The 26,315-nt window shown below is 38.3% G+C and overlaps 1 protein-coding gene and 1 non-coding gene across 3 annotated transcripts in view; both read right to left on the reverse strand.

Moving 5' to 3' along the window:
- Positions 1-26,315, reverse strand: part of SF3B3 (splicing factor 3b subunit 3) — a 49,913-nt gene that overhangs the window by 11,981 nt on the left and 11,617 nt on the right. Inside the window, exons 6-15 of one of the 2 annotated variants that reach the window (XM_004387798.3) lie at positions 26,186-26,298; positions 24,036-24,173; positions 22,405-22,508; positions 15,526-15,691; positions 13,124-13,219; positions 9,486-9,558; positions 4,068-4,219; positions 3,407-3,562; positions 2,456-2,611; positions 1,615-1,758 (exon numbers count right to left, since the gene is read on the reverse strand). In XM_004387798.3, coding sequence (XP_004387855.1) covers positions 1,615-1,758; positions 2,456-2,611; positions 3,407-3,562; positions 4,068-4,219; positions 9,486-9,558; positions 13,124-13,219; positions 15,526-15,691; positions 22,405-22,508; positions 24,036-24,173; positions 26,186-26,298 — 1,298 coding nt within the window. Of the gene's footprint in view, positions 1-1,614; positions 1,759-2,455; positions 2,612-3,406; positions 3,563-4,067; positions 4,220-9,485; positions 9,559-13,123; positions 13,220-15,525; positions 15,692-22,404; positions 22,509-24,035; positions 24,174-26,185; positions 26,299-26,315 lie in introns of those variants that run through there. The other variant, XM_023741892.1, reaches the window with a different exon arrangement.
- LOC111822687 (small nucleolar RNA SNORD111) lies at positions 24,367-24,457 on the reverse strand. Its single transcript, XR_002825823.1, has one exon. It is a non-coding gene; the product is annotated as a small nucleolar RNA SNORD111 (small nucleolar RNA).

Consider the following 26,315-nt stretch of genomic DNA (forward strand, 5'->3'; position numbering starts at 1 on the left):
TATTAAAAAAAAAAATCCAATTTGAAATCTCAAAGGAGAGCAGGCACTGGTCTAAAATCAGCTAATTTAGGGATCCCAAAAACAAAAAAGACCACAATAGTCTGAAGCACAAACACATAAAGGCACAAGTTCATAATATTACTTTAAAAAAAACAACAACCCATAAACCACTTCACCGCAACAGCAGATTGGTAGGGCACCAACTCCTTATCTGAAAACAGGTAAAAAACAAAGAGAAATAAAAAAGTATTTATCCTTTTCCTGCATAGAAAATATTTCAGGATAAGCAGAGATGATGAAGCAAATTTTGTCTTTAAAGAATTCCAGCTAATTAAACGCACAAGGAAACAGAAAATCATCATTTTCTGATCCATAATAAAACAATGAACCTAGGCAATGTGCCCCCTACCCCCAAATGAATCAACCTCTAGGTCTGTGATGTCCAATACAACCGTCACTAGCCACATGTGGCTAGGCAGAATTGAGATGTGCTGTTAAGTATAAAGTGCAAAATACAAACCAGATTTCAAAGACTTAGTACCAAAAAAAAGTAAACTATGTCAATAATTATATGATTACATGTTAAAATGGCATTTTGGATATTAAGTTAAATCAAACATATTAAAATCAACTTCATCTTTTTATGTGTCTACTAAAAAGTTTAAATTACATATGTGGCTCACATTATATTTCTACTGGAAAGCACTAGTCTAGATCTCACTACGAGTTTATGGGAACATAAAAACCACCATAAGGAATAAATCTGCCAAATCCAATAAGTAGGAAATTCTACAGACAAATGATCTTAAAAAAAAAAAGAAATTTATAAAAAAAAAGGGGGGGAGGGGGGAAACAGTTATATAGAGAGACATAAAAAGATCAAGCAAATACTAGTGTGGAAGGCTCTGTTGAGATACTAAGGAGAACCAACTGTAAAAACAGGTTTGGGGGTTAAAAAAAATAGGAAAACAACATGGACAAGGTACCAGATGATATTAGGGAATCAGTGTTAAATTGTGTTGGGTGTGATGATTATTAAGGCCTTTAAAAAACAAACAAAACATGTTAGAGCTACATTCTCAAGTATTTATGGATGAAATATGTCATCTTGGTTGGAATAGGGAGGAATAGATAAAATAGGAATTGGAGGATGTCAACTGTTAAAACCAGATGATGAACACATGCAAACTCATTATATATATTCTCTAACTTCTATGTATGTTTGAGAATTTCTAAATTAGAAAGTAAAATTAAAAAGGAAAAAGTACCTGAGTACCATGTTGCTGACAACAGAGAACACCTTCAGGCCCTTTATTGCTAACAGAGCCCATATGAACCGTATGGCGTTAGTTTCATAAGCTGCGTGTTGTGGGAACTACAGGTGACCTCTGAGGTCACAATCTAATTCTGACCCAGAGCAGTGGTTTCAAGATATTTTTAACAGATACGAAGACTCTTTACAAAAATGCTTTGTCAGGCCTGTGACCAAAGACTACTAGAGCAAGGCAGATTCTACCAGATTTGTTCTAATTAAAGAGGTAAGTGGAAAACAGAACAGCACCATTCACTTTTCTTAAGGCGAGTACCTGAAACAACAGGCACTAGCTCCCTTACCTGTAGCCCAATATTCAGGTAGAGGAAGCCAATAGAGCCCCTCTCACCTAGCTCATCCTGCTTCTCAGTCCCACCCATTTCCACAATACACAAGGACTCAGGCTGGGCTGGGAGAGCCTGCATGCTCAGAGGTTGCAAACAGTCCTAAGGACAAAAGAGAGAAAATAGTAAGAACACAGAAGTGACCGATATGGGATAAAAACATACCCAAAGGAAACTAATTCTAGGAGTGAAGAAGAACTTTCTTGTGGACAGGGAAAACCTTAGCAGTGAATTCTAAGAGTTGTAGAATACTAATGTGACTTTCAAGGAGCCCTGGTGGCGCAGTGGTTAAATGCTCAGCTGCTAACCAAAAGGCTGGCAGTTGGAACCCATCAGCCGCTGCATGGGCGAAGACTTGTGATCTGGTCCTGTAAACATTTCAGCCTAGGAAACCCTAAAAGGCTTTTCTACTGTCCTATAGGGTCGTTATGAGTCGGAATCAACAGCACACAACAAGGTGACTTTCAGAATAACCTCTGTGAAGATCTTTTTGGTAAAATGAATAATGGTAAAAGTAAACAAGGAGCACCTCCCTAAAGTCATCTAAAGACTTGCAATAAGTTTCTTTTATACGCAGGTTATATATATATTTTTTAAACTACAAAAGGGAGACAAGGCTTAAGCCAAAAAAGCATTTAGTAGCCTCAGATCAGTATTCTTAAATCACAGTAGAAGACTCCTGAGGTATGCTGATGTGATGGCAGGGTCCAGCCCAGCTGATCTCAGAGATGGACATCAGGAGTGGGCCAGATGCTCAGGTTCCAACTGGAAGATCCTTGAAGTCAAGGGTGATACTCACTGAGGGGTCCAGGGAGATGATTCTGACAGTGTTGTCCACTAGTCCCACAGCCAGGAATCGAGATCGCTGCTCTCCAGGGGGTACATTGGCCAGGCTCATGCACACCACATCTGCTGACATCTCTTTCCGCTCTGTGTACTCATTTAGTTGTCCTGACTACAGGAGTGAGGACAGAGAAGAGTCTCAAACCACAGGGAGATGGGCTAAGATGCTCAAACTCCCTCCAAACCCTGGTACTGGGCAAGGAGAGCTCTTAGGTTCCTTTCTGCTTTCTCTCACTCCTCTTACTAGACCAAGAATTTCTCTACTTCAGGTCCCAAGTCTAAACCTACTAGGCTAATGGCAAGCAATATTAGTGCCTCCTACTGACAAAAGAATCAAAAGATCTTTGACAATTTCATTGATACACAAATTTTGTAAGCAAATCCAGCTCGCAAGAAACGGGAAATACATAAATCTGTTTATCTATTCACGAGAATTCTTTGGGTAAAAGGGAATCCAAATACAAAGGTTAAAGACAAAGTAATCTCAACCATAGGTACAGCTAGACTATTAGACATCTTAGTTGTTCTACAAGTTGACCACGTCTTGAGACATCCTGAGAGCAAGATAATTAAGTATACTCAACATCCTTCCATACAGAAAAGCAAGAGAATTTCTAAAATGGATTCAGATTGCAGAAATTATATCTATGCCAAATATTAGGTGGTAAAGTAGAGTGTGAAGGGCAGGAGAGCAAGTATTTCATTTCCAAAATGGCACTTCATGATTACAATTAGACATCAACTTTCCCAACCCTGGGGAAAACGGGTCAGATTGGCCTGAGATGGACACTTGCATTCCTCAATTCTCTCCTTTGTGAATATAATCTAACTGCCTGAACTACAACTCCTATCTTTATCTCTGGACCCTACACGAGGCCTGTAGACCTTGAATATTAAAATAACATACAGGATCCATCTCGAAATAGACCAGCTCTCCTCCTGTCAGGGCAATCACCACTTGCCGCTGGTTCACTGCACACTTCACAATCGTTTTCTTGCCTGGAGTCTTCCACTCATTGACTCTCTTGTCTGCTCGTATGTGCCGAATGCCATCTGGATACACCTAGAGCCAATAACAGAAGGAAAGTTGACTTTAGTCACCTGATTCATCACTCAGAATGAACCTCAGCCAGATCTGGAGCCATTGCTATTAAGGAACCAGTTAGTTCAATGACAAAAAGAGTTAATAGGTTCCAGGCAAGGTCAACTTAAAAAAGTTTGTTTTGCAAAGTCCACCATCAAAGAAGTTCAAAGCTCATTAATAAAATACTTATAAAAAATCTTTGAGATAAAAGCAGGAATGATTTGTCTCTGTAGCAAACAGGGAAATGGCCACAGAGAGGAGATGTTTAAGTGCCAAAAATTCTTCAAGTGAGCAGCTAAGTTATGTAAAATCTGAAAGACCTAATTCTCAGTGCAACTCTTTATGTTGAAAAAATATGTTCTCTCCTCCCCAAGATTTTCTGGCAGGTGAGGATAGGAAGACATGAATACAGCAACCTATCGCACTAGGACAAAAAAGGATAAAGTAAGCTAAGTAGGCATGCAAGCTCTCTGAGAAACCTCACCTGCACCAAGGCATCATCTCCTAACAAGGAGCAGGACAAGGTTGGGGTGGTGCCAAGGAACCCGGAATCAGTCACTTCTTCTACAGTCTCTCCAATGGACAACACAAGGGTGGCATTCACGAAAGACACAATGATGTAGGCGTCAAACTCATCTGAAAAATGGAAAGGGAAGGTGTTGGTTAGCTAAGAACTCATTAGAGTTGCAAAGTCAAATGAGACACATTAAGAGTTTTCTCTCAGAAATCTTCCAAGGCACTTCTTTTATGTGTAGTCATCACACACACAGTCTTGTGGCAAACAGCACAGGATGATCCAAAAGGTAACCAAGGGTCATAACAGACTGCAGATATACCTTGCTTACTTAATACTCAAATACACTGATTACTATATGAGTACCTCTAACACCTCATAAATATTGAGACATTTACTGGAGAAATGAGAGAGGGCGTGGCAAAGGATTCAGAGGTGTAAGGAAATTTTGGCTACTACAATATTCATATACATTGAAACTGCTGTTGTTGTTAGGTGCTGCTGAGTCGATCCGACTCATAGTGATCCCATGTGAGAGTAGAACTGCTCCATAGGATTTTCTAGGCTATAACCTTTATAGGAACAGATCACCAAGTCTTTCTCCTGTGGAGCCAACGAGTAGGTTCAAATCACCGATCTTTCAGTCAGCAGCCAAGTGCTTAACTGGTGAGCCACCAGGGCTCTTTATGTTGAAGACAAAGGTCATTTATTTTGCCAGTTGAGAATCATAACCCATTCTTACCCAGGAAATATTCCCAGCTTCCTCAAAAGAAGCTAATGAATAAAAGAGAGGTTACTTAAGCCTCTGTGAACTAAGTCATTCTAGAGTTGGAAACTGAGAATGCTAGCCTGTTTTAATAGTAAGAACACTAGATAACCAGGAAGTAGAGGGTGAAGGGGAGTTGTTTATATTGTCAGCCCTTGACCTCTATGATTTTTCCACTATTTAAAAATACAACAATCCAGTGGTCATGAGCAATCCTGTTAGGATTTGCTTTTCATTGAATGAAATATAGTTGGATAAACAAACACTAATGAGTTTTCTCAAGGTCAAAGAACCTGAAGAATAAGGCAACCCCAAAAGTTTCTCATGCAAATTTCATAGTTTAAAGGTCATTTCCCATATAACCCATTCTATAATATGAAATAGCCCCTGTATGTCTGTGTCCCCTGTATCTAGCACAATTCTGGCATAAAGCTTGATAAATACTGAATAAAGATGTCTATTTTTTAAAGTAAAGTTGAGATTTTCTAACTTTACATGTGAATTTTCTGTATCAATTCCCCCCTTTCTATCCTCTGTATCCCAAAATCAGGTAAATAAGGTACTGAATAACAAGCAAACAAGGTACTAAATAGGAGTAGCTGCCTCACTCCTAGCAGAAGCAGCTAAAGGACCCTCTATTTGGCTGAGTCCCTGTCAGAACCCAGCCATAGCACTTGCCCACCCAACCCACACCGACAGCAGTATTGGTTTTGATGGCTCCAAATGCAGTTTAGCTGAACTAAGGTTACTAGACCAATTCAGCAGAATCGGCGTTCTTTACTGGAAAGAGGGCCCAGGTGAAGACGTATCATTGCTGAATCCTACAGTAGTGTTCTGACCTAGTAATAGGACATAAAATCAACTTCATGGGTCATATTTAGCATTTTTAAATAGAACGTTATTAAATTAAATTTTTGTTCTAGTTAATAATACATGTTGTGCTGGGCAGCTAAAGGCAAAGATCAGAGATGTTTCCCGATGGCTGTGTTCTAATGGCTAGACCAGAAATCCACAGAGTAAGAGTTCAATTCCCAAATCACAAGGAGTAACACTGAACAAGCTGACACTCGGCTTCTGATTATCTGTTATAACCATCATCAACACGTATCAAATGCTTTTGGGGACACGCAATAGGATAGCTTTTTAATACTTAGCACTGTTCACTACCAGAAAATATAAGTACATGGTTGTCCCTGAAATGAATGTCTTTTAATAGCTTTTCAACAAAACCAAAATCAGTTTGCACGTGGCACCAACCTTGGTGCCTTTACTCTAGCTCTCAGTTTTTGAACTGGAAATTCTGGGGGTAAAAATAACAAAAATTGCTTAATTTTATCATTATATAAACATTGTATCCTTGCCCACGTTCTCAATGGAATCCAATACCTTAAAAGCTGTGTCAGAGGAAATTAAAGCTAAACAACAAACGACTCATTGGTCTCTTCCTTGGGCCAAGGGAAAAAAAAGTGGCTTCCAGAAAGAGACCAGTCAACTTTGACTTACACACAAGAGAATGGGGAGAGGGAGGAAAGAAGGCTTACTGGGTTCTTGTCTTCCCCTTGACTGAGGGCTCACACCACTCAGATATAAAGGAAAAGAAACGGCCAATGGACTTAAATAGGGTCATGCTTTTGCTGGTAAATTCCAACAAGCAGGAGAGCAATGACTTGTCTGAAAGCTGCTTTCTATCACAGATTCCCTCAAAATACCCATTTACCCTATGAATACTAAGAACACTGCAATTTCCACCTCTCCCATTCTATAGCTAGTAGGACTGGCAGCAGAGTAGATGCTCTTATGTCCCAGTAATGTTACCGGTTAAAAGCTGGAGTTGAGAACAAAATCAAGCTTCAGTTAGGGTAAATGACTAGGAATTATAAATAGCCAAGTAGCATTTTTCTAGGAGTTACAAGTCTCATAAAAGAGGACTAGAATCTGTAAGGGTGTGAGAATATGCATCTGTAGCTGTCAGTTAAATAGGAAATATACCTGCGTGAGCACTGCTGAAGCATTCTACAGAGGAAATGCTTTACTTTTACTTCTCCTGCCTTAGTATGTAAGACTCAATTAGCAGCTCACCCCAAAGGGTGAAGTGAGACCATCCAGATGATTTAAGCCTCCAATACCAGATTCTCTCTCTCTCTCTCAAAACTGCCTGTCTTGCATTAGTGCAGTCCTGAATAAACTCAAGTTTTCTCTAGGGATTGAGTTTTCATTCTCACTTTACATTCAGACTACCTGGTGCCTGTCTTGCCTTAATGCAGTCCTGAATACATTAAAAAGTTTTCTCTAGGGACTGATCTTTCAGTCAGTGCATCTGGAACATACGAAACTCCAAGGGAGAGTGGCTAAGGTTTTCTAGCTCAGCTTAGAAAGGCAAATTAGTCATTATTTTCAAAGTTCTGTGGGAGAAAGCAAAAGAAGTTAAATTCCTGCCTCAGACCATTCAATATACAGGCAGATGGGTGTGCGTCATTATAATGTACATGGGTGTACAACTGCAAAGTTACCCTCTGAGAGATACCATCAGACCTCAATATTTTGCACAGGTCCCTCTCCCTGGGTAAACTACAAGGCCCCAAGGTAGACCCTAGCAGTAGGTACACACCTGTGGTGATCAGCACCTTCACCAGCCACCTGTGGAAGAGAAAAAAAGGCTTGGTATTGGTAGTGTGTATCACCAAGTACCAGCCAACATTAGTATTTGCCTGGAAGACTGCAGCACGTGTGAAGAGAAGGGATGTTCACTCAACTGTAACTTGGGGCATCTGGAAAAAGAATGAACAGAAAGAGCCTGACCTAATTTTGTGGATGACTGGTCAAATTATACTTTTTAAAAGACTACAATTTATCAGAATGTAGTTCTTTCCTAGATCTCGACATTTAATAGGGAAAAAAAATTTCCAGCTACAAGTTCCATCATGCAACATACTGTATGTATACCACTAACTTTTCAAATGTCATCTCTTCCAAAAAGCCTTCTGTGACTCTCAAAGGTGCCCAACTGCTCTCCTCTCACCCCTCCTGTAACATGCTTATGCCTCTCATCACATCAGAACACACAATAGTTTTGTATACTAGTCGTTTTTGGATGGCAAGTGCTGTGAGGACAGGGATCGTATCTTAATTACTGAGAACATGGCGAGCATTCAAACAACTGTAGGATGAGAGCACAGAACTTATCCTCGTAAAAACCAGCAGGACCCAGAGACTCCCACTGCACTTAGTCAAAATGAGCATGATTGAGATTTAGAAGTCAGAGTTTTCAGCCTCTATTAACCTAGATGTGCTGTCCTGGTAAAGTCAACCCGTGTGAGCCACCATTTCTGCCTTCTTAAAAATAAGGGGTTAACTTTGGTACATCTAAATCTGTTTTAAAATTAAAAGTTTACTTAAAAAGCGTGTGTGTGTGTGAAGGGTACACTGGTTTATGCCAAAGGATCTTTCTAATTCAAATAGTATAGGCAATGTTTTCAAGAGCCATAATATCAATAAGTTGGCAATTTAATAGGTGAACATCAACACTGACCAGCTTTTTTATGTGGACATTAGAAACACTTTGGAAATATTTCAAAACCAATTATCTAATAATTATCTTCTCATGTATCAAGGTCTCACAGATAAAATGAGCCTACCAACTTCCTCTTCACTTTTGCTTTTCTTTCTATGCAACTCAGATTTTATTCCAATGCCTGCATGAAAACAAAACCCACCAAAATGTGTATCCCATTAGTAGAAAGGTTTCCCTCCTACACATTTCCTAGCTCCCTCAAATTTGTTCCAAACAACCAGAACATCTAAGTATCAGGAAGACAGCTGTTTTTCTGAAAAAGCTTTGTATGCTGGCCAGGACGACCTTACTCACCATTCCTGAGGGAACAAGGGGAAAAGGAATTGAAATGACCTACAGTCACAAAGTGAGTCAAAGGGAAAATGAGAAATGAGTTCTATTTGTGTGAGACTGAAACTCAATTGTCACAAGACTTTTCTGCTGTTGCACTACAATGTATTTTCACATTACTTTAAAAGTTTTAGAATGAGGTGACCGTTTTTAACCAGGAACTCATCAGACTCCCTTTCCTCTTCCTCCTCCCCATGTTTCAAGTGGCTCTAAAATTGTTATTCCATTCAATGAATCTCTACTTTCCTTAAGCATAACTACACTCATGAATAGGACTAGTTAATAAGCTTTACCAAATCTCTTTAACACCTAGAAGATCACTGCTTCGTTGGGTTTCAGCACAACATGAGAGAACACAGTTGAAGAAAAAAGAGTAAGCAACAACTTTTCCTCACATCATACCTGTTATACAGGAGATGGAATCAATGCTTTAAAGATAAATATAAACCCAAAGGACACCACATATGACACTATATAATACTAAAAGTATATGCACTGAGAATATTCATAGCTATCCTATACCCCCTCACCCACTTGCACAGAAAGAAGTATATGAAGGCATACTGATTAAGAGACTCAAAAATATGGTGTTGGGCCAGGAAAAAGTCTCTAATAAATGGTGCTAGATGAAAGTGACATAGAAATATTATAAATGCAACCTCTTAAGCATTCTGTATCAATGGCACCCAGATCCTCATTCTGTTAGGAACAAGCTACTTACCTTCAATGTGCCGACGCACTGTCCAGACAGCATTGGGATTACCAGGTAGCTCAGAGACGGCCATTTCCGACACCTGACAGGAGATGAGGCAAGTCACAAACCCAATGAGCATGGAACACAGCTGCTTGCTTACAAATATACTAGAAAAAAAGGTCACAAAGGCAGTGCTAAGACTCTATGTTGGATTAAAAGAATAGAACTGGAAATGGAATGTGTGGCTAATTGCCTCCATGAACAACTGCCTCCTTTGCCATGAGACAAGAAGAACTGGAAGGGGCCCAGCTACCATTACTGAACATTTTGATCAAAGATTTCATAGAAGAATCCTGATCAAAAGGGGGGAAAATGCAGAACAGAATTTAAAATTCCCATGAACTCTAGACTTCCTGGAGCCATGGAGGCTGGATAAACCCCTGAAATTATTGCCCTGAGATATATTTAAAACTTAAACCAAAAATATCCCCTGAAGTCTTCTTAAAACCAAACAATAGTTCAGCTTAACGAGTAAAAAAGGTCTGTCTGGAGCATGTGCTCTTTTAAGAACTACCTGTATGGATCAAACTGACAAGCCTAACTTGAAAGATCAGACAAGAACCTTAGGGGGCAGTGAGCTTATGTTAATGGGGGAGGAACAACACAGAAAGGGAGGATGAGAATGGCTACACAATTTGAAGAATATAATCAATGTCACTGAATTGTACATGTAGAAATTGTTGAAGTGGCTGGTGTGTGTTCTGCTGCGTATAGTCTCAGTAACAACAGTAACGAGAAAGAATGGAACCAGCTACTCAAATGAGAATGTAAGAACCAAAAAGCTAGAGATGCTGGCAGTCCCCACGACAAACTTTAGTAAGTCATGGAATATCTATACAGGTACAGCTGTTGCAGGCAAACACATATGCTTCCTTTGCATATGGCATGCCTGCATCCTCCTCAGAGAGGGGAATAAGCACTTGGGAATGAAACAGGCAATCTACTAAGTCAGCATACCATTTCTTTCCCTAGCTCCCATAAGGCCAAATTCTACCTTTCTTTATGGACCAATTCAAATGTGTATCCCTTAGAAAAATGACTGCCTTATCTACTTGGTGGACAGCCATGTCTCCCTCCTACGAGCTCTCAAAGAAATATCACCAGCTCTCAGGGCACTTATCTACAAAAGTGATTTGAGGAATTGTTTCTGTCTTTCTTACTTCTGTGCTCCATAAGTTTAGCTTCTATATCCCCCTAAATGTTCTGCAGGCCTTCCAACATCAGGGTGAATGAAATATCTAAGACTGACTAAAATAATCTAGAAGAGAATACTGGGCATGGGTTATAGATGAACTATGTACTATCCTTGTAACTTTAAAACTATTCTAAGATAAAAAGCTTACTAAATATTCAAAAAATGTCCTAGAGAATAAATTAGACAGTTTAACACATTACACAGTGCAGCTGCATCTTGTAGTAAGAACTCAAGTATATTCATGAAAAGCATTAATCTTTTCATAGTTCATAATAATATCAGGGAGAAGACCTGATCATGGCTAAGAGAACCCTGGAAAACATCATCAATAAAGTCCAACACTCTTTCATGACAAAAACACTCAACAAACTAGAAATAGAAGGAAAAGTCCTCAACATGATAAAGGACATTTACTAAAAAAACAGCTAACATTATACTTAATTGGGGAAAGACTGAAAGTTTTCTCCCTAAGATCAAGAACAAGATAAGGATGCTCATTTTCAACACTGCTACTGAACACTGTACTGGAAGTTCTAGCCAGAGCAATTAGGCGAAAGGAAAGGTATCAAAATCAGACAGGAAGAAGTAAAACTATTTTTAGTCACACATGACATGATCTTATAAATATACAGAAAATAACAAAGAATCCACAAGAAAGCTAGTAGAGCTAATAAAATAAACTTAGCAAAGTTATACGGTGAAAAAAACCACACAAAAATCAGTTGTCTCTATACTCAAAAATCAGTTGTTTCTATACATTAACAATGAACAATCTGAAAAGCAAATTAAGAAAACAATTCCATTTACAATAACATCTAAAAGAATAAAATACCTAGGAATAAGTTTAATCAGGGAGGTAATTACACCGAAAACTGTAAAACACTGCTGAAAGAAATTAAAGAAGACCTAAATAAATGAGAAGATACCCTATGTTTAATATTGTTAAGACATCAATACCTGCATCAATTGGTCCCACCCTACTTGGAGCAAAGGAGAATGAAGAAAACTAAAGACACAAGGAAAATATTAGCCCAAGAGACTAAAGGTCCACATAAACCAGAGACTCCACCAGCCTGAGACCAGAAGAACTAGATGGTGCCCAGCTACCACCAATGACCGCCCTAACAGAGAACACAACAGAGTGTTCCGGCAAGAGCGGGAGAAAGTGTGGAGCAGAAAACCCAAATTCACGTGAAAAGACCAGACTTAATGGTCTGACAGAGACTGGAGGAACCCCCAAAACTATGGCCCCTGGACACTCTGCTAACCTAGAACTGAAACCATTCCTGAAGTCCACTCTTCAAAGATTAGACAGGACTATAAAACAAGAAATAATACAAGTGAGGAGTGTACTTCTTAGTTCAATCAGATACATGAGAACAAATTGGTGGCTCCTGTGCGGAGGCAGGATGAGAAGGCAGGAAGGCACCAGAACTGGTTGAATGACACAGGGAACCTGGGGTGGAAAGGAGGAGTGTGCTGTCACATTGTGGGGATTGCAACTAATATCACAAAACAATATGTGTATAAATTTTTGTATGAGAAATTAACTTGAGCTGTAAACTTTTACCTGAAGCACACACACACACAAAAAGATGCCAATACAACCCAAAGTAATCTAGAAGTTCAATGCAATCCTTATCAAAATTCCAACAGCTTTTTTTTTTTTTTTTGCAGAAATGGAAAAGCCAATCCTCAAATTCATATGGAATTGCAAACGGTACAACAATCTTGAAATAGAAGAAAAACAAAGTAGGAGGGCTCACACTTCCTGTTTTCAAAACACACTACAAATCTACAGTAATCAAAGCAGTGTAGTACTGGCATAAGGATAGACATATAAATCAATGGACCAGAACTGAGAGTCCAGAAATAAACCATCTATGGTCAAGTGATTTTCAACAAGGGTGTCAACCAAATCCACTCAAAGGGGAAAGAACAGTCTCAAATGCTGGGACAAGTGGATAGCTACATTCAAAGGAATGAAGTTGGACCCATACCTCACACCATAAACAAAAAGTTAACTCAAAATGGATCAATTCTCCAAATATAACAACTAAAACCATCAAACTCTTAGAAGAAAACAGCAGTCAAGCGCCAAGATCTTAGTTTTGCCAATGGATTCTTATATGACACCAAAAGTGCAAACAACAAAAGAAAAAATAGGTCACTTGGACTTCATCAAAATTAATAACTTTTGTGCATCAAAGAATTTTATCAAGAAAGTAAAGATGTGCATATTATGCTGACATTTTAAGGAACAGGAAATCTAAAGTCTAAACTTTAGGGAAATAGGGAGGAAGAAAATAATCTTTCTTTCATAGAAACATTAAATATATAAAAGCCATAGGCTGCACCCGGGCAATTCTTTCCCCAAAACCTGGAGATGATCTGAAAATTCCAATCTTACCTCAAGTCCATGCCTTAAGACTCTCAGAGATGATCGAGGTCCCCTACCACAAGCCACATATAGCTGTGGAGTGTCTTCATTGGCCAGATCAGCTATCTGCAAAGGAAGAGAAAACAATGTCTACTTGTGCTAAGTTTTTCACACTCAACCTTGACTGTCAAGGGACAAACTACTTTCAGTTTATTAAACTTATCAACTAGCCCTGGGAAAAAAATCCAGAATTTCCAAAAAGCAAACCACTTTGAAGCAGCAAGAGTTTTTCCAACAACAAAAGCCTTAAATCAGTTCTGAAGTTAGTAAATGACCTTTTACAGTTGGTGAAATGAAGTGTTATATAATAACCTCTAACTAAAATTTAGCATTACAGGTAATAAACTACAGTGTTATTAGTACCTGTGACTTTGTCACCAATAGAAAGCACATTTATTCATATCACATTAGTTTGCAGGTACCTCCAATTATCATTTACCCTCATCACTACTTCAGAATTTTACGTATCAGACCTGCTGCTAGACTGCATATGACCAGAGTTGTCTTATCTACGTATCTACAGATGCTCCTGTGATGTAGCTGGCCAATTCTGCATCTGGTTGTTCAGTCACCAAATGGGGAAGCCACGTGTTCTCATATTGATTACCTACACATTTCGCTCTTACCAGTACAATTAACTTCCTGTTTATTTTTAATCTGCAAATTACTTATACAATTATTTCCTCAAATTCCAATGATGGGAGAAAAATCACTAATAATCAAATTAGGAATTACTCATACTTATTTCTTGCTGCCCTTAGAACTAACCCCATTCTCAAAGAGAACAAAAGTAGCTAATTTCAGAGTGGTTAATGACGCCAGGGAGTGTCTGAATGCTGACTTCCTGTTTCCCCAGCACAGTAAGCAAGCATCTTTCCCACTGAAGTGTGATCAACTAGACAGGGTGATCCTCAGTGGTCAATCCAACCCCTGCAATCCAGGACACACTGCCATGATAAAAATCCCTAGCTGCTACAACTGAGTGTACAATCCTCATCCTGTGCCGCCTCAAGTTCCTCCTTGAGGATGTGATTCAAGTTACTGACTGATCTCAGTGTCTCTGAAATACTTTAAAGAGAAATTGAGTGTTAAAATCAGATGTGTCAGAATACAGTTAAACAGTCGGCTAAGTAATACAAGGTCAATTTCAGAATACTATGCAGTGTATGAGCCGATTTACACTAAATTGAAAAGAAAAAGATATCACACAAACATATATGTTTCTAGATGCAGAGAAAATACCTGGAAGCAGTCATAAGAATTTAATACCAACTGTCTCAGCAGAGTGGGAGGTTAAGAAGATTCAACCCCCTCGCCTTTTATATGTTAATTTTTTACACTGGAGTTTTATAATTAAAAAAGAAAAAGAAAAAAGAGCCTAAGGATTTATGCAATGGTTTTTAGCCCCCAAACTTCTATCTCTAGCTGCTTCACTTTTACACTTTGGAGATTTCATAGACATGCTAACAAACCTATTTCACAGACTAAAGTTTAATTTAACTGGAGAAAAACTTTAACCTTATTAAACGTTAGATTAAAAAACAGTTATCTCCCATGCCTTCAGGGGACATCTAGGTCAATTGGCTTAACAAAGTTTATTAAGAAAATGTTCTTTATCCTACATTGGTGAGTGGCATCTGGGGTCTTAAAAGCTAGCAAGCAGCCATCTAAGATGCATCAATTGGTCCCAACCCACCTGGAGTAAAGGAGAACGAAGAACACCAAAGATACAAGGAAGTATTAGCCCAAGAGACAGAAAGGGCCACATAAACCAGAGACTTCATCAGCCTGAGACCAGAAGAACTAGATGGTGCCTGGCTACCAATGACCGCCCTGACAGGGAACACAATAGAGAGTCCCTGATGGAGCAGAAGAGTGGGGTACAGAACTCAAATTCTACTAAAAAGACCAGACATAATGATCTACCCTGGAAAACACGGCCCCCGGACTCTTTGTCAACCCAGAACTAAAACCATTCCCGAGGCCAACTCTTCAGACAAAGATTAGACTGGACTATGGGACATAAAATGATACTCATGAAGAGTGTGCTTCTTAGTTCGAGTAGATACATGAGAATAAATGGGCAGCTTCTGTCTGGAGGTGAGATGAGAAGGCAGAGAGGGTCAGGAGCTGGCTGAATGGACACGGGAAATCACACGTGGAAAGGAGGAGTGCGCTGTCACAGTACAGGGAGAGCGATTAGGGTCACATAACAATGTATGTATAAATTTTTGTATGAGAGACTAACTTGAATTATAAACTTTCACTTAAACTACAACAATAAAATAAAATAAAAAAAAAACAGAAAAAAGGAATTCTTAAAAAAAAAAGTCATCTCTGCTCAATGTGGAAGTGACTGGAAAGGCCCACACCTGGCAAAACAGAATGGGAGAGAGGCTGTCCAACTCATCGACCAGCACAAGGTTTTTGAGTGGTCTTGGTTGAAAGAAGAATGTGTCTCCTTCTTCCAGAGGCATAGCAGATGAAAACTCAGGTTCTTCATCATCATCTCCAAGATGCGCAATCTGATATAAGTAACTACAAAGCAAGAAAGAGAATGTAGTTAAAACATTTTAAGATGTCTCACACCAACAGAAAGCTCATAAAGCATTTTACAAGTATCGAATCAGAATTATAGCACGCATTATCGAATCAGCATCTGTGGTTTGCCATCTTTCCTTCTCGGAATTGGGTTTTCTCCTTCTTTTTCTTAAAAACAGGGATGAAGAAATAAGACTAGTGAATTCAAGCTGGTACAGTGGAAAGATGTTAGTATCATAGTAGTTAAAAGTGTGGTCTCTGGAGCAAGACTGCCTGGGTTCAAATCGCAGCTATGTCCCTTAACTAGCCACCTAACCTAAGACTCATTAGTTAACCTCTCCATGCCTCACTTATAAAATAGAAATAATACCTTTCCACAGGATTAGAGTTAATATGTGTCAAGTACTTAGAACAGTGCATGATACCTAGTGTTTGCCCAATAAAATAGATAAATGAAACCCAAAGAAAATCTATAATCATTTCCTACTTCAACGAATAACCAGGCCAAACCTACCAAAAACCAAGATTTGGTGGTGATCTTGTAAAACTTACAGACATTACAATATTACTGCAGTAAACAAACATAAAGAGACTCAGACATCTCTTCGTCTAAGCAACAAAATCATCTTGCCATTTTCCAGTTTGTCCTCTGGCTAATAATGCTCAGTGAACTGATTCAAAGGCAAACCACAAAAAAGAAAGAAAGCAATTTGAGAATAGATAAACTATAATAATATATAATCATAAACTGATGCTCAACATACCAACTTACAATGAGCTTTTCGGAAGCAGCTCAACTAAAATAAAACACTAAATCTTTGGTCATGTTTATTCTTTAAGCAATATACCAGACCTTCAATACAGAGCACTGTGCACACTACTGAATATAGTTCTTTAGAAGCAGGATAAAATGACTAAATCAGTGCCTGAAATACAGAAGGTACTCAATAAATGCTAGCCAAATAAACCATAGCATTTAACACTTTCATTGAACACTAGATTCTACGCTAAATCATGAAAAAACAAGAGTTACTATCCTTGAGAGACTAACAACAGAATTGAGAAGATAGGGCCTACACATATAAAAAGTTAATATGAACTCCTTATTCAGATGCCTATGTATAGATGACAAGACCAGCCTGTCAAAGGTACCTTCAGTGTCCTACTAACTGCCAGATAACCATCACAGAAAAGTATGCTTTGACTCAATCCCAATAAAACAGTTTCCATGACTATAGTGTTGTACTAAAGTGCAGGGATTTTGGAACCAGACTGTCTGGGTTTGATTTAGATCCAGTTTTGTGATCTTGGTTAAGTTTCTTAAATGCTGTGACCCAGTTTCCTAAACTATAAATGGAATAATGGCACCATCTCATAGAGAATGTTATGCATTAATATTTATAAAGTACTCAGAACGGTACCTGGGACGTAGTAGATGATGTATATTACTGTTTGATAAAGATAGGTTGTTGTAAGGATTAAAATGAGTTAACAACCACAGCAGATGTTTCTGATGCCCCAAATCACAACTCTTTAGCCTCCCAGAATTCAGCAGCAATGGGTGATTTCTCACGAGCTCAACTCATCTCACTGTGACAAGCATCCCATCTATATACTGTAGTCTTTCTATACTCCATCCCCAAGACCTTCTCCTACCTTGTGGGAGGTTTCCTGAGCAGCCGAATGCGCAGCGGTGTAACTTACCACCAAGGAGAGAGAGAAACTCGTGGGTTTCACTTTTCAGGCAGACAATTCTGGGAGGCATTCTGTATGCCTCTCAGTAGGTCCTGTAGACCCTGACCTCCTGTTATCCACAGCAGAAACCTCAGTAACATGCCCTTATATTGGCTTTTCCTCCTTCACTCTCTCTCCCCAGTGATCCCCCAAGTCCTGCTTCTAGCAACTGTCTCTCAGTAATCTGCCTGCACCTAGGTCCTTATCTCAGGCTCTGCTTGCAGGGGAACCTAAACTAAGACAATACAAGAAAAAATTTTAAAACAGTGCCTGACAGACAAGCACTAAAAAAATGTTCACTATTTTTCTTCAAAACTAAAAAACTCTTTTTATTATTCCTAAATCCTTTTAATTATTCAACAGAAGCTCAAGATGTATACTCTTAGCAATCACATTATCTGCATAAATTCAATGAGCAAGAAGATAATATCGCATATGTCTGCAGCTACTGCTTCCAACCATAGTCTATAAAAAAGATAGGTTATTATCTAAGTTTTTAATGTTTGCCAATCTGCTGGGTGAAAAAAATGATAACCTCATTCTTATCAGCATTCCTTCAATTATAAAAGAACCTGAAATCTTTCTATACATTTCTAGACCACTTACATGTCTTTCACTGTGAAAGGCATGCTCAAATCCTGTGTCCATTTTTCTACTGACTAAACTGCTGTCTTTATCTCATTAATTTTTAAGAATATTAATTCACCCTTTGTCATGTAATGAGGAAAAAAGTTCTCATACACTGTTAGTGAGAATGCAAATTGATGCCACCTTTTCGGAGCAAAAACTGGCTATCAAAATTTTACCTCATCTTTTTTCTAAAACTTTATTTAGCAAACACAAAGATGTATCTATAAGGATGTTCACTGTAGCATTGTTTGTTACAGCAAAAGAAGTATAAACACCCTAAAGACCCATCAAGAGAGGACATGGCCATAAAATAAAACATGCAGCCATTAAAAATCATATTTTACAGAAACCAAATGCAATACGGGTCTTGTGGGGATCCTGACTTGAACACATCAGCTTAAAAAATACTAAAGACATTGGGGAAATTGGAATATTTTATAAGAAATCACTGTTTTTTCAGGTGTGATAATGAAGTTTGATATCTGGGATTTGTTTCAAAATAATTCAAGGAGAGGTTTGGGTAACTAGGTATAAATGTTTTAAAACAACACTAGTGCTGGGTTGATCTCTGCTGAAGCTGGATGATGGTTCATTATACTATTCTCTCTTATGTGCAAGTTTTAAATTTTCCATAATGAAAAAAAAGTAAAAACATAGAAAAGATTTATGATGAGAAAAAAATTTAAGTACTCCTAATCTGAAAAAGCAGACTAACAGATTTTTACACAACGATGCAGTTCTCAAAAAAAAAAACAAAAAACCACATATTAAGTACTAGACAGTAAAAATACTGGAAGTAGATATAAAACAAAATATTAAAGTGACTATTCTAGAATACTAGGATTAAGGTTGAATTTTATTATTTACTTGCTCTTTCCTCATTTTCCAAGCTTTCTACAGTGCAAGAATATAATTAATAAAAATGGTAGTAATCAACATTTACTAAACACTTCCAACATAAAGAATTTATCAGCGCTCATCCTCACATTTGACAAATGAGAAAAATGAAGCACACTGCTAAAAGATGAAAGTCAAGATTATAATCCAAGCAGTGACTCCAGAGTTATACTGCTTTAACAAAACATCCCTGACTGTTATTAAAAGATACAACAGGAAAATGGGCACAGATGTGACTAAGCAATTCATAAGACATACTGCTGGGCAAATAAAAAAGTCCAATCTCTTTAATAAAACGTTCACCCAACAAGTTGTCAAAGCTATATATAGACACATGTACACGTATGCATGGTATATATATCCAGTGTTGACAATATGAAGCACAATGGATACATACACACTTCTGTAAAAGTATAAATCAGTACAAACTTTGGGAAAATAATATAGCAATGTGTCAAAAGCTTCGAAAACATACATATTCTAATCCAGGAATCATATCCTTAAGAAAGTCTATCCACACCAGACCGAGTCCCACACAACCAGATGCTGCCTGGCTACCACCACCAAATGCTCTGACAGGGATCACAATAGAGGGTCCTAGACAGAGTTGGAGATAAATTCTAACTCACAAAAAGAAGACCAGACTTACTGGCGCGACAGAGATTGGAGAAACCCTGAGAGTATGGCCCCCATACACTCTTTTAAGTCAGTATTGAACTCACTCCTGAGGTTCACCCTTCAGCCAAAGATGAGACAGGCCCATAAAACAAAGAGACCAAATGGGCACACCAGCCCATGGGCAAGGAAGAGAAGGCAGGAGGGGACAGGAAAGCTGGTAATAGGGTACTCAAGATCAAGAAGGAAGAGGGGAAGAGTGTTGACATGTAGTGGGTTTGGCAACCAATGTCACAAAACAATATGTGTATTAATTGTTTAATGAGAAACTAATTTGCTCTGCAAACTTTCATCTAAAGTACAATTAAAAAAAAAAGTCTATCAAACAATAAATATAATCTTGTTTAAGTAAATAACTATATACACATCTAATGAAATATTATCTGAACATTAAAAACAATGCTCAAAAACATACTACAAATCTCTTTATCACTACAGAAAAATATTCACTGTACAAAAAAAAAGCAGGTTACAAAATGGTATATTATATATTACTGTATTTTAATAAAAATATGTACATACGTATGCACAAGAAAAGTCACAAAACGTTATCTTTGGTGGAAGGATTACGGGTGACATTTCTGCTTGCATACACTTTATAACTTTTATACAATAAAAATTGCTTGTATAACAAACTAAAAAAATGAGAAATTAATGAAAATAGACATAAATAATAAAACGATACAGATGAAAAGTACCACACTGCAACTATAAACCAGGAAACAGCGAAATACAAAAACAGTAGGGACAAAGTAATTGAGAAGTAAAATGAATTAAGAAAGGAAAAACAGTTCAACTTGGGTGGGCAGAAAACAGGCCACAAGATAAGAGACAGGGAGGAAATGAAAGAGGATCACAGAATCCTAGCCAATATCTTCATTTTAATCATGAGAAAACTGAGCATTAGATTAGTTAAGTGGTTTGCAGACTTCAGTAGATACTGGCAAAACCTGAACTAAAAAGCAAGATCTTGTCGTGCTACCTCAAGTAAGTAATCTGCATTATCTAATAGTCTTAAATTCAAGGACAAAGAAAAGAGTTCAGAGGTTAAGAGCTACGGCTGCTAACCAAAAGGTCTGGCAGTTTGAATCCACCAGCTGCTCCTTGGAAACCCTATGAGGCAGTTCTACTCTGTTTTATAGGATCACTACGACTCAAAACCATTTCAACAGCAATGGGCTTTTATTCTGCAACAAAAAGCTGGAACACAGGGAGAGAGAAAATGACTTTGTCAGGCTTATGCCTTCTTTGCTTAATGAGATGACTCTATAAAGGTTGAGTTTTGCAGGAAAGACAATGAAATGCAATAAGACTACAGCAGTGCAAAGAATCATTTTTATGTGGCCCTCCTCACCAGTCTTGTGACTCTTACAAAATGACTGGGTGGGACTATGCAAATAGGGTGCTTGTGGCCCACCAAGGGGACTGGACAACTTGGCAATAATGCAAATAAGGTACATGGGGGGGGGACCATGCAAATAAGGTGTTTGGAATGCTAATGAGAAGATTGGTCAGTTTTCCCATCCCACTAGGCTTAAAAGAGCCAATCCCACAGCAGAGAGGGGACCTTGCTACCGCCAAGAAAGAAGAGCTAGGAGTAGAGCACATCCCTTGGACCTGGGGTCTCTACACTGAGAACCTCCTAGACCCAGGAGACAGACGGAGAGCTATAACACTGGAGACAGTGCAAAGCAGCAGCAGAAAAACTGCAGCAGCAGAACCCAGAGAAGGGACAGCACGGTGGGCTTCCCAGGCCATGGAGTGAGGTGGCTACAGTAGGCAAGCCAACCTACAGAGTGAGAGCCAAGCACCTTCAGGCAGGCTTCCCGGTGGAGTCAGGTATCTCTGGGCACTTATCGGCAGAGCTAAAGAGCTTTGTAACGCTTGACCTAGCAAGGCAGAGGCCAGGCTGAGGGGCCCAGAAGCCCAGGGGCCGAGGGAGAGGTCTGCCTGCAGCACGACTGAAAAGCTGTCCTGACTGAAGAACTGTATCCTGAGCTGTTCCTGTTCTGAATTATAAACTGTTACTTTCCTAATAAATCTGAAAATCCTGAGTATTGTCTGAGTTTTGTGTGACCACTGCAATGAATTATCAAACCTCGCAGAGCAGAAAAGTACAGAGTGCCATGAGACAGACAGCTGGTGAAAAGGTTGGAGAGAGAAGGCATGTCTGACCTTCACTTCATAGGAATCAACCTTGGCTATTGATCATGATTCTCCTCCCCTGTCATGAAGTCAGAAGAAGTCAGACACCCCAGTGCCATTTTCACAACTAGTGAACTAGTTCAGACTAATACTGCAAAAGAGGGCTACAGAAGGAAAAACAAAACTTAGTACTTGAAAGTGGTGGAGGACAACACAAATTGAGGTTTTACACTTGAACTGCTAGAACTGGCATGTTACTCATTACAAAAATACTGAGGTTGGGAGGGTTGCTGATTTGGGTAGACAGGTGCAAATACTGACAGGCTTCAAGTGAGGTGTTTATGGAACTTATGTTTAAATATAAGTACTCTGATAAATATTTATTCAACGAAATACTAAGCTAAGGAAAGCTATCACTTCTAAAGACATTTTTACGGCCACCCAGAGGTAGTGAGTGAAGCCAGTAAAGTAGATGAAGATAACCAAGAGAAAGAACGTAAAGGGGAAATGAGGGCAAAACTTTGGTTTCAAATAGACTATTATTGTGAAAAACTATGATCCTGAAGTCACACCTCCTGCCAATTATTATAATAACTAGGGTGAACTATGGTAATAAAAGGATTACTCACTGGTTTCCAAATTCGGATGCTACAAAGAGGAAGCCTGTTTTAAGCACACACATGGCAGCAGCTACAGGCACAGTATCAAAATACTTGAGCCGGATCTCAGTAACCTGGAGTGGTAGGGAGGGGAAAAAAAAAAAAAAATTCTAATGTGTAGCCAACTGAAGCCAGGCCACAGATAGGAACACAGTATTATCATAAGACAGCATTAGCAGAGTCGGAAATAAAATGCTGTATTTAGTACCTAAACCAACCAGTTAAAAACTAGCTTCCTTCAGTGGATTCTGACTCATGGCAACCCCGTATGTGTCAGAGTAGAACTGTGCCCCACAGGGTTTTCTATGGCTGATTCTTCCAAAGTAGATCGCCAAGCCTATCTTCCAAGGAACCTCTGGGTGGACTCAAACCTCCAACCTTTCAGCAGCCAAGCATGTTAACCACTTGTACCACCCAGGGACTCCATTATCTAAACCAGAGATCAACAAATAGGCCTGCCGTGCCTATTTTTTAACATACTATCCATAGCTGCTTTTGTGCTACAATGGCAGAGTTGAGTAGTTGAGACAGAGAGCATATGGCTCACAAAAACTGAAATATTTACTATCTGGCCTTAATTAAATAAAAAAAAAAAGTCTGCAGACCCCTTGATCCAATCAGTTATCTAAGAAACTGGCCAGTTGTTCAAGGAGCTTCTCTGTAAGGTAAAAGAAGTAGACAGATCATATGTATTACTAGTTTTCAGTAGACATGGAGAGCTTTCTCTTGTTATTCAAACGAATTTCTACCACCTGAAAGAAAGTGACATTACTCAGTCACATAACATATGAGACTATGAGAACAGAAACCTGTTAACCAGAGGGAGAAAACCTACATTCACATACCAGGTTCCAAACTAAGCTTTTACGCTTAGGCAACCACTTTCCAAGGCATTCTGTTTCCATTATTTTTAAGTCGTGAAGTACTAAACTGTCTTATCTCAGACAGTGATTGTAAAGAAAAATGGTGTGTGAAACTGCTTTGTAGGCCTTAAATGTATACACAGATACCATTTTTTAAAATTAAGGTTATTTACACAACGGGGAGTCCCTGACGAAGCAGGAGAAAAGTGGAGAAGAGAACTCACATTCTAGTAAAAAGACCAGACTTAACGGTTTGACTGAGACTGGAAGGACCCCGGAAGACAGGGCCCCCGGACTATGTTAGCCCAAAACTAAAACCATTCCCGAGGCCAATGCTTCAGACAAAGATTAGACTGGATTATGGGACATAAAATGATACTCATTAAGTGTGTACTTCTTAGCTCAAGCAGATACATGCGACTAAATGGGCAGCTCCTGTCCAGAGGCGAGATGAGAAGGCAGAGAGGGTCAGGAGCTGGTTGAATGGACACAGGAAATCCAAGGTAGAAAGGAGGAGTGTCTTGTCACAGTATAGGGAGAGCAACTAGGGTCACGTAACAATTAAATGTATGTATAAATTTTTATGAGACACTAACCTGAATTGTAAACTTTCACTTAAAGCATAATTTAAAAAAAGTTATTTAATTAAAATAAAGTTACAAGAACTTTTATCAAACTAGTCTAACCACAACAAATGGGTTTTTTCATTTTTTCCCATTCCATCCATGCTTTGCTTACCATATCTTCATCGGTCTCCAAAGTGATCTTAAAGATATCTCCTTGCTCAGTTTGGGCCAAAAAGAAAAACATCGATTTGGTCTTATGGGTGGCAGAGCAAACAAAAATCATTCCTCTCTCAGGGTCATCCAGGTCATTCTAGAAAGGTAAAACACAAAAAATCTTAAAAATAGGTATTTCTTATTCAGAGGCACCTGGAGCTTCTCTATACAAGCTTTGACCCAGAGCAGCCTGTCAGCCTAGGTAGTAAAACACAGTAGTTGAAAATTCTTGTCTTCTCCAAGTATATAACAAAGGCTGGGTACCAAAAAATGGCCACAATTGCACTCTACAGCCTGATCAGATCAGTAAGGGAAGAAGTATCTCCAGAGAAACATGTCAGAGAAGAGACATGAAATTTAAAGAATCATCATTTCAGGCTGTGAATAAATATTCACATACAACCACAACACTGCATCCAAACTATCCATCATCAGCCCTGTTCTACATCAAATTCCTTGATAGCTAAAGGCCTCCCACAAGGTCTCCCCTTGGTTAAGATTTAAAAAAAAAAAATTTTTTTAAATATTTTCAACATTTTGTACTTCTCTAAGTAAAGTTTCAAGGGTGAAAGATGTTTTATATTTCTTTGTAGCCACAAAGCCAAGTACACTGCCTAGTAGTTAGGTACTCAGTAAACAAGTGATCAACCAAACTAAGTGACTACTCACAGCTTAACACCTAACTTGCCAAATTTCTCCTGAGGTTTTCTAAAATTCAGAGTCTCACTCAGATACCATGTATTAGATCAACCAAGATCTAAAAGGCTTAAGCCCAGGGCCTATAAATAAATACTATAAGGATCATATATAATCTGGGGCGGGGAGACTGAGAAAACAGATAAATCAACATTGGTGATGTATTGATAATTGTTGAAGCTAGATGATGAGTACACAGTTCACTATATTCTATTTTTGGGTATGCTTGTATCATTTCCATAATAAAGATAAAAGACAATAAAAAAACATCATTTTGCAAACACCAATGTAATAACCAATTCAGGGGAAAGATCAAGCAATACCAAAACCACTGGGTAAAAAGATGTTAGGGAAAGGGATATTCACACAGTCACTAAGATCACCTCCATAAATTCCATGTTAATTATAAAAAAGAAAAGGTGCCTTTAGAATAAAGTAATTAAATAAATTAGCTAGACATCACAAAATGACCAAAATTTAGCGTCACCAATGAGACAAACCCACGTTGTTAGGTGCCATTGAGTCATTTTCGACTCAGAGCTTCTGTGTCCCTAATATCACTTATGTAATAATGCTATTATGAAGATTAACCTGGATATAATCATAACATCACAGATTGTGGCATAATCTATATGAAAATTATTGTAGACTCTTCAAAACTGCTAATATCATAAAAGACCAAAAAACAAACAGACCAACCAACAGATAAGATAAAATATTCTAAATTAAAAGCCTAAGAAGACACTACAACCGAATACAATGTGTGATCCCTGATTGGATTCTGAATTAAAATAAAGGTAGAACTTAAATATGAATCGTATATATGATAACGGTATTATACAAAATGTTAAATTTCTTAGGTGTGATATTGCTAGTACAGCTATGGAGGAAAATGTCCCCCTTCTTAGGAGATACATCTTAAGACGATTCTTGAATTGTCTGCACCATATTTTCAAATGTTTTAGGCTTATACATAATATATATAGACACACAGATACAAATAAATCATGAAAAAGAAAAAGCAAATATGGCAAAACATTAATTACTGAATCTTAGTGAAGAGCATAGAGGCATTCATTATCCTATTCTTTTTAAATTTTCTGTACACTGGAATTTTTCAAAATAAAAAGTTGGGGGAAAAAAAAAGACAAAAAGACAGAATTTATCTTCAACAAAGATGCCTGGCTTCTCCAAACTAGAAACTTTCAAAAATTTCAAAATGGCAAAGTCCATGAGTTCCTCTTAAATAAAGTGTTAGTTTTTAATTCCCTTTCTCAAAGAATTTGCTTTATTTTTACTAAAATAATTCACTCGATTTGTTAAAAATAACATTTACAAAGAAACTGAAACTTGGTAAGAGATCATTAAGAGATCACACAGTACTTTGGAAAAAAAAGAAAAAAGGAGCCTTACCCGTCTCCTGGGAATCGGACAACGGATATCTGGTTGGTCACCAAAGTTCTTGTAGGTGATATAGTTTTCAGAGCAAATCAGCACTCCACTTGGACCATCTGACCCTCCTGGAACTGTTAAAGAAAATTCA

The sequence above is a fragment of the Trichechus manatus genome, unplaced genomic scaffold, assembly GCF_000243295.1.
Source record: "Trichechus manatus latirostris isolate Lorelei unplaced genomic scaffold, TriManLat1.0 scaffold00194, whole genome shotgun sequence".
Classification (NCBI taxonomy): domain Eukaryota; kingdom Metazoa; phylum Chordata; class Mammalia; order Sirenia; family Trichechidae; genus Trichechus; species Trichechus manatus.